The 16173-nt window shown below is 38.6% G+C and overlaps 1 protein-coding gene across 1 annotated transcript in view; it reads right to left on the reverse strand.

Annotated features, from left to right (window-relative positions):
- Positions 1–192: 192 nt before the first annotated feature.
- The window catches only part of nrn1la (neuritin 1-like a), a 71947-nt gene continuing 55966 nt past the window's right edge, over positions 193–16173 (reverse strand). The window contains exon 3 of the mRNA XM_067502782.1: positions 193–8561. Within this exon, the coding sequence (XP_067358883.1) occupies positions 8264–8561 (298 nt within the window). The 3' untranslated portion in view covers positions 193–8263. The remainder of the gene's footprint in view (positions 8562–16173) is intronic.

Raw genomic sequence — 16173 nt, forward strand, 5'->3', positions numbered from 1 at the left:
TTGTCTTGCACACGCTTTAAGACCACTTTATTTGCTTTATTCTGAACGCATTCTGCCAGAACTCCTTGATGATGTCTGATACAGAAAAATCCCGGAATTCAGCTACAAATAACTTGCAAACACTATTCATCCAAACACAGCTGCACCAGACACAATTTAAAATGACAAACATTGCTTATTTATGAGAATACACCATGAAGTATTGCAGCAACAAAGAAATCTCTGAATATTGCAGTTGATTGGCCATCTACCCAAATAAAAGTCTACTGTTGGATGTGTTCACTTTTCTGGGCGCAGGAAATTAAGAATCACTGTTTAGGAGTAAAATCCCATCTGACTCCCACACAGAAGACAGAGCAGCACTCTGTCCAGAAAAAGCTGCGCTCAGCAGTGTAAGACCTTTACAGCCTTCACTGCTTTGCTTTTCTTAGGTTTAAAGCATCACGAACGAGAATGTTGTGCTCCGGACTGATGTCACCTCAAAGGATATTTGGGTACTGAAGTTCAAAATGTTCAAACACTTATCTCCTGCAGCCATTTGGAGCCACAAACAGGCTGAGTTGCCTAGTTATGCTTTCATCTGAAGTTGTAAAATGTCAGAGAAAAATGTTTTAGGATGCATCTTTTTTTAATCAGCTCTCAAGCCTGTGGAGTAATCACACTAATTCAGGATCGTTTCAGCATACACTAAAGAGAGAAAAATGGGAGAGAGGTGATAATCATCACCTTTAAAAATTAATGAACACAATAAAGCAAATAAGCATAATTTATAAAATGTCAAACTGTTTCTTTAATACACGTTATTTACTAGTTCTGGTTGCAAAATTGATGAATAGGCATTTCATTGAATTATCTAAACAGCCCTGTGTTCTGGCTGCTGTTTAATAGACACTTATAACTACAGAAAATAAAGCAGATGAACAATGGAACTAAGTAGTTACTGTATAGTTACAGGAATACAACAGCACTGCTGCAATAAAAAATTAGGGATTTTGAAACATGAGCTTTCAGATTATCAGCCAAGTTGTTTATCTGCATTATTTAAAGCACTTTAATTGCAAGTAAAACTGAAAGTTAGGAATAGGTTTGTTTTAATCCCCTCAGTTAAGGTGGTGAAGAGCCAGTCTGTAAAGTGTTTCAAATATAAATGTTTTCTTCTACAGATGAGTTTGTTTGAACTGGGACCCTTCGTTTAAAACCTGTCTGTCTGATTGATTGTGTTTCTTGAATTGTCTGATGTCTTTTTAGCTTTGCTACCTCACATCTCAGGAATTAACATGAAATATAAATTAAAGGTTTCATTTTCTGTGATAGTAATGATACCAAAAACTTTAAAAGTGAGACCCTTTGAATAGCATTGTTTTACTTTGTATTTAAGAATTAAAAACTTGTCAACTTGAATTTAACATGCTAAAGGAGCACGCATACACACACACACACACACACACACACACACACACACACACACACACACACACATGCACAAAAACTCTAACCTTCAGGCTCAAAACTTGTATTTGAATAGGAATTTAGGCCTTGCTTGCCATGAAAACTTGTGTGTGCTTAAAATCTGTCCTTGCTCTCCACTGTTGGCTTGTAGGAAATTCTATTTGAACTACTGAGGAGGCAGTTTTGTCATTGATGAACTTCCATACTTGGCCCTCTGCTCAAATGAAGAGTTTTAGGTTGTAAGGGCAAACACAAACACCAAGTGATTTATAGCAAGGACTCAGTACAGCTCATAAGAGCTGGTTATGAACCACTCCAGAGAACATTCAACATTTACCAGGGTTTCAACAGCTATGAAAATGAACATATAATGTATTTTTTACATCTAACTATTTCTACAATGTTTATGAGATAATATAAACTGATGCAATGTACAGTGTTAGCCAGTGTAAGTAACCTTGTACAGCAGTACTGTACATACAGTACTGTGATTCCCTAAGCAGAAACATTCATCTCAGTGTAATATGATTTATACTGGTATATAACACACTCAATAAGTCTGTCAGTCAGTCAGTCAGCACCAATTTAATGATTTTCTTTAAAGGCAGCAAACCCTCCAACTTATGGCTGGATAGATAAAATACCTGTTTAAAAAAAGATGATAAAAAAAGGAAGACAGTGATGAAGAGGAAAAAGAAGCCAAGGACAAATGCAGAAACCCAAAGTTCTTTTACAGAACAGAAAATGCTGTGTCTGCATCAGTTGAAGAGACTCCTGTCTGTGTGAACTGCTGTACAACACGGAGCTGCCCTTTAACTGTCCACAGACAAAATGCAGCACAGAGTTTCTGTTGTGTGTCTCTCCAGCCTTCATCCACGGTCCCAGACGTGTTGATCTCGATTCTTTTTGATGGTTATCTTTTAGCAAAAATAGCAGCTTGAGCACAATAGAGAAACACACTTGTGGTGTCTCACATCTTCACATGGGTGTGTCATATTGAGTTAACATGTGTCACAGCATCATACATGTACACACTGGATTTAGTCATGTTTTATTCTATTGTGCTTTTACATATGAAAAGCTCAAAATGCATGCTATTCTTCTCTCTTTCTTTTTTTACAGTTCACTTTGCAATTGAATAAAGGTGGAACACCAAGGCAGAAATTCAGAAAAGAGACTAGACATTTTATACAATTCAGTGTGTGTGTGTGTGTGTGTGTGTTCTGCATGGCCCCTTTACATTGTACCTAGTCCTTTATTACAATGCATTAATTTTAGCTGTGATTTTTCATTATTATTACTTAACTTGTGTCTAACAGTGTTCTACATAATTTCAAGAGAAAAGGTTGCAGACAAAGATGTCAGACATATATTAGCTATGAATTGATAATCTTGGCTTAAGATTGACTTTACATAAAGAATGTTAGGTTAGGTGATAAGGTTGAGTGGATAGGGTTGGAAAAAGTCATTGGTTGATCATCAAGCCAATCACTGTGGTGAGCACTTTTTTATTAAATAGAAAACCAAGTTAGTCATGATTGTGTCTTTGAGTTTCCCAGAGAAACAATTGAGTGCAATAATGGATTACCCTCAATGCACAGCCCATCAAACACAAACAGTCTGGATAAATGACACAAAGTAGTTTAGCAGTAGTAGCAGTTTAGCCAACAAGACTTTTAAAATGCACAGTTTAAGCAGCTTGAAATGTAACAACCTACTGCAGGCAAACTTAACGTTGCTTAACGTTAATGTTGAGCTTTAAAATTCCCACCATAACCTACAAACAAAATGGCTACTTCCATCTTGTTGGCAGTCTGAGATCTTTGTCTGCAGGCCGGAGCTTCACCAAAATGTTGTTTAATTGTTAGAGTAACAACACATTTTGTGCCCTAATTCCCTGAACATTTTAGCTAATGTGAGCTCTCTCACAGGTTCCCCTGCCATCCCTCATTAGTACATAACAAAGGTACAATCACATTGTCCCATTTAAAGAATAACAGAATATGTTCCCATATCAGATGTTTTCAAGAGAGTAGCATAAAACTAATTCTCACAGACTATAACCAAGAATTGTGCCCATAATTCACACAGGGTGTGAATAAGGTGTTAAGCACAACTAATAGAATGTTAAAGCTTTAAAGGAGCGATTGATGGTATATGACTCTGTCTATGTACATATGAAACACTGCTATTTACAATCATTATAGGAGGACTGAAATTATTCACACTATACACGGTGATGTGATCTAAATCATTGTCTGTGCATTTCTTGCAATAAAAGCGGATTGTAAGATGTTCCATATTTAGAAATAGCCGTTTCAATTAATGTTAGTAATCTTGTGTGTGTGTTTAATGAAGGGTGGAGGCATTTAGATTCATTTGAAACTTTGAAACTTTTGATTTACAACAAATTTAAGATAAAAAGAGAAAGAAATTATCAGCCTCCCCCCCATTCTTCACAATGATGTTTGCACTGTAGTTCAGAGCCAACGTATTTCTGCTGTATTATCCCTAGATCTCATTCTCCATAGGAATTTCACTTTTGCCTTATCAGTAATTAAAACTGGGAAGCCTCAGGTTTGAACTATGAATCTGAAAACACATTGCAGTACTTGCTGGAGGTGAGTACATGAATCTGGTATCAGGGGAGAGTTTGTCTGTCTTTGTTTTTTTCTAGTCGGATTCTCACTGTCACAATTGGAGCTCCGGTCAAAATATTTCACACTTTTCACATGGTCGTCTCCCACATCTCCCCCGGCCTTGCCCGCGTTTGTTCACACTCAAATTCTTTCACTAAATCACCGCTGATTTCAAAAGGCTTTGGTAATGCTTGGCGTACACCTTTTGACAAACTTCTTGGATTAGTGACTTTAATTTTATAAAAGTTTACTGAGAGCACTTTATCCCCAGCAACGCCCAGGGGAGTAGCAGATACAATCTGAATTTCAGTACATGGTACCACTGAATGATGGTTGTTGCATCTAGACTGAACCATATGGGGCGACAATGTCCCATGCATTATTTGATTTCTCAGTTGGAACTGTGTTTCAGGAAATATGTGCTTTATTTTGAGCCATAGATGAGACCATTCCACTCTCACGTATATGTGTCGGTAGATACAGTGAATTGTGTAGCTTAGCTTAGCTGAGAGACCATGTGTAGCTGTGTTTCTCACTGGAATATTAATGTTAGCTTCCAGAGTTGTCTTTCAAAGGGGGTGTGTGGATTTTAAAAAAAATTATGCAATGCAAGAATCTGTGTTGCTTACAAATTAACATCTAAACAGTGATTTACAGGTTTCCAGCAAGTTGATTTATTTCTAAATAGTGAAAATATCCATCCATCATCTATCCTAATAGCTTATCCTGTACAGGGTTGTTGGGGGCTAGAGCTGTACACCTTGAGCAAACACAGAGACATTCACACTCTCATTCACACCAATGGGCATTTTCACTAATTAATCTGACATGCATGTCTTTGTACTGTGGGAGGAGAAAATACCCATATGTAAGCTACTATAAATTGTGGAAACATGTTTTTCACCACAATGCTGCGCACATCCTCAGTTGTAAATGGAAAATCCATCTAAACAGATAACAGCTTTATGTTGCACCTTAACACAGCTGTTTGTTCAGAGTAATAACACCAAATATATACTCTACCTCTAATGTGACAATGATGTATCAGTGTTTAAGAACGCTTCTCATTCTCCTGCAGCCCTTTCTGTCCAATTTAACCTATTTGTCAGAGCACCAAGCTGTTTCCAGACATAAAGAGATGTACAGACTCTAATGCAGTGCTGGAAAATAATCCCCTGCTCTGCTCTGGTCAATAACATTGCATTTACACTCCAGTGTTATTGAAAACCACTGTGAAATCGCATTTGTCCACCAACGTTACACGACACATATCTTCTCATAAAAAGAGATTTCAGGTTTCTGAGCACAACAGATTCTAAAATCTAATCTGAAGAAGTTATATTCTTATAAAACAATGCTATCTTTGAGGTTCTGGCAACTGAGCTCACTGTAGGATTTAAACAAATATCCAATATGATTTTCCTGTGTTATGTAGCCTCAAGTTTATGATTTACTCGGATGTAGCCTCTAGTGGCAACCTCGTATGCGAGCTCCATGGAGATAGTTTTTAAGTTGCTGTGCCTTGGTGAATCAGTCATTAAGGCCTCTAATTGCTGTTTCTGTCAGTTTAATTAAAGTTCAGAACTACGCCAGCCTCTTTATACTATCCAAGTGCATCGCTGGATGGAGTCCCTTATGTAAAAAATAGCTTAGGGCTGAATGGATGCTATTTTTTTCCTTTTTCCATTCTGAAAGCTTACTTTCTATATTTCTGTTCACTTCCTTTAGCCTTGCACTTAGGTTTACCTCGCAGTGTTTTTTGTCATTTGGCTCCCTCAGCTACTGGCTTTATATTCAATTGACTTAAAACCGGGTTTGGTATTTAAAATGTGTCAAAGGTTTATTTCAGTGTGGAAAAAAAACAACAAAAGTTTACAAAGTCTACTTTTGACATTGAGGTCCCAAGCCAAATATCATTAAAAACTGTTTGAAATGCCACTACTATATATAAATGTTTTCAAATCTGCTGTTGAATTCACCCTGTAGGTGGTTTAAAAAACTTGCCATTGGCAAGGTGCGCTCAATCAGTTAGTTGAAGTGAAAACTGTCTCTCTGCGGATCTCTTTGTCTAATAAATCTTTATTTATTTCCACCCTTGTTTAAAAAGTTAAAGTTATCACACTGTTTCTGCCTTTGAGGATTTTGTTTTGCGCTTCTTCACATTCGAGTGTAACTCTTTATAGTTGGCCTGGCTTTGATTTATTTTTTGTGAAGTGAGAAAAGTAAACCTACAACCTTAAGCCCCCCGTGTAAAGCACACATGCTGCAAGACAGGTGGATTCAATCTTCGACTAAGTAGAACAGCGTTTGTTTTCCAGGTGTAGTCTTCTCTCTCTCTCTCGCTCTCTCTGTCTGTCTCTAATCTGATAGTATTTCTGATCCTGGGCCAGACAGAAACAACTGTTACCCGCAACCACTTAGAATAACAAGCAGCTTCAGCAGGGCCAAACTACGACTCCTGGAGCATTAAATACACTTGGCATGCATGAGGACTGTGATTCTGACTGGAGAACATATTGGTCCCATACTGTAGGGCTACAGTGGAGGATGCCAAGGAGGAACCCTGGAGGATTTCTGGGCAAGCACCAAATAAAATCCAACTGCAGCAGACTCCACTTTAACTCACAACCTATGTTTCTGCAACAGCTGTTCAAATCAAATCAGAATCTATGACAAGTTACGCAGCGTTTTATATTCTTTTCAGAAAAAAATATTTTAATATACCTACCACAGTCCACATCTCTTGTGAAAGTATTCACATCCCCCATTTCTTTAAAGCACTGCATATGAGACTGAAGCTATGCAAATGTCCCATTATAGTATTAAATGTAATAAGAGTCTTTTATACAATATGATCCTATGGGACAACAGTGTATGTTCAACGTGAAGGGAAACTATGCAAGCTATTGTTGCCAGTTTGGTGACTTGAATTTTTCACATTCCCCTAGATTATACTCTTCTCAAACACAACTAAAAACCAATCCAAAACAATGTCACTGCTTCCCAAAACATTTTCCGACAACTCTGTATTCCCAAAACCAATTTACAGTGCAGCACAGGCATTAGTTAACTGTGGTAGAAGTTCTTCTCTCATCATCAATGTGTTGGCGCTTTATTAGGTACTTATTACTATTAGTATATAACTACAATAAATAATAAACCGTACTGTAAATGTTTTGCCAACTGGCATAGGTGTCACTTGAAGACATGTTGCAATATTGACTCTTGTTTTATTGCTATTAATGGATATAGCTTATCTTTGTATATCTTTGAGGTTCCACATGCTTTGACACGCTCTGGGTGGGCTGATTTCAAGTCTTATGCTTTGGCTAGTTTGATTCCCAAAAGTCACACATCGTAGCTTTAAGGGGGAAAACATGTCATCATTTAGCCTTATTTTTTTACTTTGGATTAATAGCACCTTAATGGACATGAGTTTCACCAGTTGTTTGTCTCGAGCAACGGTAGTCATTTAACAATTTGTCAGCATTGTCTTTGGCAGAATTAAAGAATATTCTGTTACAATTTGCAGCGAAGTTGGGTGCCTAATGTCATTCATTGTACAAGCAGGGACTTTGACAGTGCCGGCATTCAAAGACCAGCGAGGTGAATGGAAAAAGAATCCAAAAGTTAGCCAGTTGGAAACTCATCGCTGCCCTCCACATTGATTGTGTCATACTGCACAGTGTGTTAGATTTACCATTTATCAAATGGTTCTTACTGTAAAATTGATACATGGATGAGTTCTGGGCACTAGCCTGAACTTGCCATGGCATCCTGGCCTCCTCATCACTTCATTTCTTATTACACTCAGGAAGACAGACTCGCCCTGGCACCATCACATACGAGCTCAAACTAATAATTTGTAGTAGGGCAGGACATATAAAGACTGATGACACGAGGCTGATGTTGTACGGTGTTTGTGTGTCTCTGTCTGAATGTTGTGTGTTTTCCCAACAGAGAGACTAATTAAAAGGCAGAGAATATGCATGAAACAGCACAGACAGTTTGAAGATACGTTATCAAAAAGACTGTCGTGTCTCTCAACATGCAGTTAGAAGTATTCAACCCCTGGCAAAGCAGAGGAAAAAAAACTGTGGAAAGTCTATGGACTAGTGGAGGAAAAATACACAAAGTTTACACCTAATCACACTAGTCTCGTTTCTTTGCAAATGTTATATCCAAAACAACAACAGCACCAGATGAGACAGTAGCATGAGGAAGTGTAGGTGGCCTGTCAGATGATCAGCACGCCCTCTTAGAGATTCCTGGTTGAGCTTTTCCTGGTTGGGTGAACCGTGTGGGGAGATTGACGCTACTTGGTGGTGGTTGCGGTTTGAGCACATGTCATAGAGGTTTCCAGAGAACTGCATCTTTTTGGACTCCTGGCGGAGAGACTCCCAAACGGCTGCTGCTTCCTCTGGACAGCCCGCCATTGCCACATTTGCACAATCATGGAACTCATCCCACGACCTACGGAAGCGAAGAGAAGAGAGAGACATGGAGAGACGTGGGGATAATTTTTGATATAACTTTGGATGCTTGACACCGACTTTTACTGCTTCCTGTCCCTTTATACTAGGTAATTGCAAGACAGAAGCATTATTCAAATGTAAGAAATTTTGATTTATTGTATACCAAGTCTGAACCTAACTAACTTAACCTAAACTAACACTTATAAGTAAAAACATCTAAACACTTACTAATTTTTCAAACCAAATATTAGACAGTTTTGAATAAGAGCAAGAGGAAGATGATTGATAATAGAGATGATATTTATCATAGGAAATATTTTTTTAAATGTTTGATGAAGACCAACTGCTGCATCAACAGGTATCGATTTTGTCTTGGCCAACAAGTGGTGATAGACAACACTGCATCGCCACAGACTGTGTTTACGTGCTTCTAGGTGAGGATATGGCTGATAAGAAGTTAGACATTTTCTATGTGTCAATACTATAGTTTCTTGTACATTGATCATCACAATGGTCTTTTTCACAAACAGGCTGATATAGAGTCAACATCTCAAAACGAAAAAAAAAACAGGCAGACAGGGAACTGAGTTGCACCAACAGTGACACCTTAAAGACTAGGCTAACAGATTCAAGTTGGCCTGATGGTGGCCGAAGGCTTACCGTCAGCTTAGTGTGTCGTGGCTCTAAACAAATTTTTAGCCTATTGAAGAAAAAACTTTACATGTGAGTTGGCCAGGTCAGGAACACCCTCCAGGAGGTACAGTATGTATATCTGTTTCAAAGTCAACAATCAAGAGAAAGGGTTTACAGGAAAGAAAGGGTTTGCCACCACATCTAAATCACCAGTAAGTCTTAAAAATAGAAAAAAAACATGATTGTTAGCCAAAAAACATGTAAAAATAAACACAAAAGACTCGGCAGGTCTGAAACAACATGCATTGCCAAATGAGACAAAGGAAGGAACTGCTCATGATCTGAAGCCTACCAGCACATATGAGAAGCATGGCGGAGGTAACGTTAATGTCATGGCTGCTGAAAAAAGTGGTATTTCACTTCCTGAAAATGCAACACCCCCAGAACAAGCAGGAATGAAAGCCAGCTGCTGTAAAGGTCTGGTAGATCATCACAGGTGTTGTGATGTGGCAGGTCACCCCCACAACCTTTCTTTTCTTTCATTTTTTTTGCCTTCATACAGCCGTGAATAAGTGTAATATACGTGCGTGGGCATGTCCTGATGATGTACACAGATGCCTCTGAAAATAACTGATGAAGATACAGTGACAGTGAAAAATTAGTCTGTTCTTGGGTGAATTCAGTCTATTTGTTTGCCCCTCTTGACTTCTTTTGGTAATTGCCAAGATATTATCTGCTGATCTTCACTCGTCTGAGAGCAAAGGTCACCAAGTGGGTTAACATAAAAAAAAACTTTTTTTAGTTCAGAGAAATGAAAAGCTGTCATGAACTTAGTATTTGTCAAATTATATCCATCAAAAGCAAGAGTAACAATAAGGAAAGAAATAGAAGAAGAGAAGAATAAAAGTAATAAAGAAGACATAAATGTAGGGAGACAGAATAAACTATCCTACATCAAACTATATTCCAATAACCTTCAAGCTCCACATCCAAAGTTGAGTCTATCTGAGTGTAATTGGAAGCTAATTCTTCCTCTCATCATGAACGTGTTAGCTAAGTTGTCTCTAAGGAAATCCTGGCTGAGTGTTAACAAGAAGAGCAGGGAGAGGGGGCTGCACCCAAAGCAGATGGCTCTGCTTGAAATCGCCATGACACTAAACACTCAAATGCTAACGACTTGAACACTTACTGCACGTTACTACAAAAAAAACTCCCATGTCGTTAATACAAGGACAAGTGGCACATGCCTTTACCGCTTTGATAACAGAGGAACTTGTGCTTCTCTCATCCACACACACACATTGCATAAGAAGTATTTTCTAAACCTTCCAACAGTCTGACTTATTGGGAGATAGAGTTTATAGAAGTCGTGGTCAGCGATCAATATCTTTTAAATCTTTATCCGTTCAAAAGAGAGGTTGGGCTAGGACATGTTTAGTCTAATTACTACAAACCGTGGAACACTGGGGAACTGCAAGTCTGAAGTAAAAAACCCATCATCCCAAACATTCGACACAGTCTGCTGTCTCTGCCTTATGGTTTTATTTGCTGAGTATAAGATAGTGATGTGGGCCCACGGATCTCAACTCTACAGTCAACTAAAGCCAAGTGACATTTGGACTAACCTGCAAGCAAATGACAGCTCCAGAGTGTTGAAAAGTGCAGTCTTGCAGTACAAGCCTTACTGTATGGGGCAAATTAGGTGCTCAACATAACAGCAGGACTAGTGAGCCAATCAGAGCTGTGGGTTCAAGTCTGTCTCCTAAAAAGTTAGGTTTAATTATAAGATATATTTGCAACAGCAAATGTGTTTGGTAGGACTGTTTTTTCACAGAACCTTGTAGAGATTTTGAGAAGATCAGTGTCAGGTTTATTACAGAAATTAGAAAACTAGCTTCACCATTTTTTTTCCTCAACAATAAATCAGAGAAGCGTGCACCCCCAAAAACTCTGACTCTTTTTTCACAGATGGAATGATCCCTTGGAAAACCACAAGTAAAAGAAAAGACAGAAAAACAGAGATGTGTCTTTGTCACATTTAAAGCCTACTGCCTCTGTGACACTTATGACAAATGTTCTAGTAAAATAGTTTTAAAACCTATAAGGAGTAAATTTGCCTGCCGTGTCACCAGCTGATGAACTAGATCATTGGAGTAAGCAGTAGCAAATAGTGTGACAATGGCTACGGTTGGATTTAAACAGGAAGATATCAGAGCTCAGAACAACCTGCACAACAAATTTCTTTTAGATTTTTTTGTCCTTTTGGCTTATCCTGTGAGTTCAGGGTCACCACAGCGGATCATTGTCCGCATGTTGATTTGGCACAGTTTTTACGCTGTATGCCCTTACTGATAAAACCCTCCCCAATTTCTACCGGGCTTGGACTGGCACTGAACAGCTGGGGATGGGAAAGGGGTTCAGCTGTTGGGGGTTCAGTGTCTTGCCCAGAGACACTTTGACATTTAGCCGGGACCAAGGATCAAGCCAATAACCTTGTGGTCTGTGAATGACTGCCTTACCAACTGAGCTACAGCCACGCCTACAGGAATATTTAATCTAGTATAATCCTGTTACAGTGGCTTAAATTATATTTCTTTTACAGAAAGGTACAATAATTGATATTGGAAGAATTCTTGTTATTTTCATATGCATAACTGAATTTGAAGTAAAAAATAAATAAAACAATTTTTTATATCCCTCTACTAACCAACTGCAGCTAAACGATTAGCATGTTAACTGTCAGTTTTTACAAAATTTTACATCACACCAGCTGTGTTACAGTGCTAATATCTGATCTATATATAACTCAAATATAGAGTGTGTGTATATATATATATATATATATATATATATATATATATATATATATACACACACTCTATATTTGTGTTATATATATATATATATATATATATATATTCACATTGAAAATTGAAATTTAATGATTATAGTGTCTGAATTAAATTCAGTTCTTTTTAACATCTTTTTACTAGACCAGCACTATATTTGAATTAATGATTGAATTCCTGATAATTACTAAGAATTTATCTAAACAGTGTGGACATACACAGAGAAGAATTGGAGGAAGTGTTTGGTAATTATTCAAACATAACGTAAATAAAATAATGTATTGAGGGAATTTGGGTAAATAAATGTTAAGAGCAGGAACATTCTGTAGAATATTATGCAGGAACAAAAGGGAAACAATGTTCACTAAATGATGTACATACAGAATTGTGCATGAAGAGCATGTTCATTTATTCAATGAACTGAATATATACGATTCTAAAACTGAAGAACGTGAATTTGTGCTCTGTTCACACACCAGGTAAAAGAGGCAACAGCTTTGTGTGTTATTGACGTGGTGCCTTCTCTCCCTCCTCCTCTTTACCACTGTTCACTCCACATGTCTGAGGCTGAACAGGACACATGTCAGCTGTGTTTCAGAAGTGCTGAGAGCTGAATGATCTAGGCCAATCACAGAGCCCTATAGCACACTTCACCTTCATCCCTGCCTCATCAGCAAAATAAGTGTAGTACTGATAAATGGTTTTCATTTTTTTTTTTGAACACGAATCATGGTTGATTGAACAGATTTCTACAAAGTAATTCAAATTAATTACATTTTAAGAAAACTGATTGATTATCTCAGCTGCTGAAGCTGGTAACTCACGGCCCTCTCGCTAGTTTTTTATTGTCACTCAGTTTTTGAGGACGACCTGCTCTAGGCAGATTTATGCCTGTGCATAAATGCATTCTCTGTACTCTAAGATGATTGAAATTAGTATTTAGCAGACACTTCGAAAGGGACTTACAAGTAACCCGCGCACATGTCATCCCACATTTCTCAGCCTACCGCTCGGACAATTTATGCCAAGCACACAACATACACCTACCTACCAAAACTACCAAGACCTTTGTCTGCCTCTGTAAGTTCATCAAATCTATCTCAACATAGATCTTACAATGAGATTCAAAGCATTATAGTCTCTAATACTAACCCAAATATCCAAACACCAATACATTTATAGTGTAAATGTTGCTGCAATATACCAAAATCAACTTTGTAAACTAAATAATAATAATAATAAATAAAATAAATAAACTAAATCATTATCACTGCATCTGATGCATCACACCAAAGGAAAGAAAGATTACAGACAACAATCCATATTTGTGAGGGTGTCTGTCACTGAACCGTGCAGTTCATCAGTTTTGATATATCACTGTGTTGGTGAAGGATTGATCACCTGAATTTAATTCAGACTAATAAGATAAATCATGACGGAAAGCGGCTTTCTCCTGTTCCAGCCCTGTGTTAAGATGCCCTGAAGTCTCATAGTAGTAGTGTAGCTGTAATTCTCGCCTTAGCTGAACCCCCCTCTTGTAGCTCTAAAAATACAGCAGAAATTCCCTTCAAGAAAAACAAAGTGAGTGGACGACTCTCATCTGTACTGTATGTCAGTTTGAGGACATTTGCTTACAGAAACAAACACAATCTTCCTCTGAGACACATCTGCCTTCTTTGTTAACCCACAAATATAATTTATTTAAACCAATCTTTAGTCAACGAATTGTATGACTATGAACACGCACCAATGCTCTCACACACACACGCACACACGCGCACACACTCCTTTGACGACTCTGCGTGTGTTACTGTGTGTGCTTGGCCTGCATCCAGGGCTTAAAGACCAGTGATCCTTGTCTCATTCTTGGCTGCTGGAAGAGGACGGCTGCTCACCTGCTGCTGTGGGAGGAGCGGATGATTGAGAACGGTGGGTGGGGGTAATGGCAGCTTCTGGCTACCAGTGGAAAAAAAAAAGTAAAAAAAAGTGTGCATTTCTAAGAGATGGCAAGAGGATGAGGTGAAGTAAGAGAAAGTGATGTGCAGTGGTGCAGAGTTATTCATCTGTATCGGTCTGTGTGTGTGTGTGTGTGTGTGTGTGTTTGTGTTTGTGTTTGTGTGTGTGTGTGTATCTGTGTGTGTGTTTAGGCATAGGTGTGTAGGTCTCTCCTCAAGTCACAGGTGGTGCAGAGAAAGCAGAAACACAGTGAGTACACTGACAGACAACCAGCTGCTTTCACAATAATAAAACCTCCTGAGAGTATGTGTGTTCTGCTGCTAATGTACTGCTGCTGATGCATGAAAACCTCCGAACCCCAGTTCTGAGCTTTGTTTTTGCCTGGAGGTGACTATACAGCAATATGGTCATCTGAGTGTTGACTACTGTTCATGGCTCTAACGATATGTGTACTGACATCTGACTAAAACTAAGGGAATGTGAGGAACAAAATTGTACATCATGTTCAACTCCAGAGACACAGTCTGCTAGGGAGCAAACATTCACCCATCCAACCATCGTCTTAACTGCTTATCCTGTCTAATAGGGGCACTGGGTTCTGGAGGCCATTCCTAGCTGTCATTGGGCGAATTGCGGGGTTCGTCCTGAACAGGTGGCCAAATTCACACATATGGGCAATTTCTTAGAGTCACCAATTAACCTAAATGGTAAATGGTCTGCACTTATATGGCCCCTTTCTACCGTTTTAGTACACAGAGCCCTTTAAACTGCTTCTCATTTACCCATTCATACACATATTCACACGTCGATGGCAGAGTTGCCAAGCAGCTGGCCTGACCCACTGGGAGACTGGGGGTTCAGTGTCTTGCCAAAAACCACTTTATCATATAGACTGAAGGTGCAGGGGATCAAGCAACTCACCCTCATGATTAGTGAAGTGTACCTACTAAACCACAGTTGCTCAATTTAATCTACATGTCTTTGGATGCTGGAGAGGAAACAGGAGTAGCTGAAATAAAGCACACAAAACTACAGAGGGAACATGCAAAGTCCACACAGAAAGGCCACAGCCAGCTGACTGATTTCAGGTTGTCCTTTCCTTCAACTGTTTATCTTATCCTAATGAAATCTCTCAGGAATGACTAGATGGAAATTCTTCAATTATGGCATAGACCATGTGGGCTCAAGGATGAACTGATTAGACACTGGGGGTCAAAGGTCAAGATAACTGTGACCTCAAGTTTGCCCATAGTTGTAAACATGATATCACGAGAACGTCTAAATGGAATTTCTTTAAATTGAGTCCAACAGGACATCAGGACAATACATCCAACAGGACGCAAGGATCAACTGGTGATATTTTGGGGGTCAGAGGTTGAAGGTCAAAGTCATTGTGACCTATTCTAATCAATGCTATATCTCAGAAATGCATGGAGGGAATTGCATATAACTGGCACAAATGTCCACTTGGACTCATGAATGAAATGATTTTAATATGGGTGTAAAGGGACATGCATGTAAACTGCAGCGAAATTAGTTTACAGAGGGATATACCTGCAATACATTATTTCTATTTTTTTTATTTAAAACATTTCACTTTTGTGATTTGGAACTTTGACTTATGAAACTGCTCAAACAGTGAGACACAGCTAAAGTACTTTGTATCCCTTAATTTATCTATACTGCCACACAGTCATTGTCACACTCTAAGGGCCCAAACATGCTTGCTGGAAACAATCGAGTGTGAGCTCCAATATGGGAGGTGCAACAGTCAATGTGCTCATACTGCGCCTGAGCCCTGCTCTCGTTCGTGGAGTTGTTCCCCAACTCTGTAGTCAGTGCTATGGATGTTTATATGCCTGCCTCTGTGAGCCAGTTAGTCTGAACTGATAAAGCCTTTCAGATGAGAGGTGAACATCTTAAAGACATACAAGCTGTTGCCACTGAACAGCATGTTTAAGATAAAAATGATCTAAATGACTGAGAATATTCACAGACAAATTCTAGTTTGGGTTGCAAATGTAAGAAAACTTCCCATAGAGATTTCGAATATTACTAATAACAAAACATTCAGGCAAGAAACCAGCATTTTCGTATGTTCTGTGACTTAGTGAGTTTAGAAAAATAAGTCAGATTTTCAAAAATTATCTTATTCAGAATATTTAGATCCAA

Source organism: Channa argus, chromosome 4, assembly GCF_033026475.1.
Source record: "Channa argus isolate prfri chromosome 4, Channa argus male v1.0, whole genome shotgun sequence".
NCBI classification, from domain to species: domain Eukaryota; kingdom Metazoa; phylum Chordata; class Actinopteri; order Anabantiformes; family Channidae; genus Channa; species Channa argus.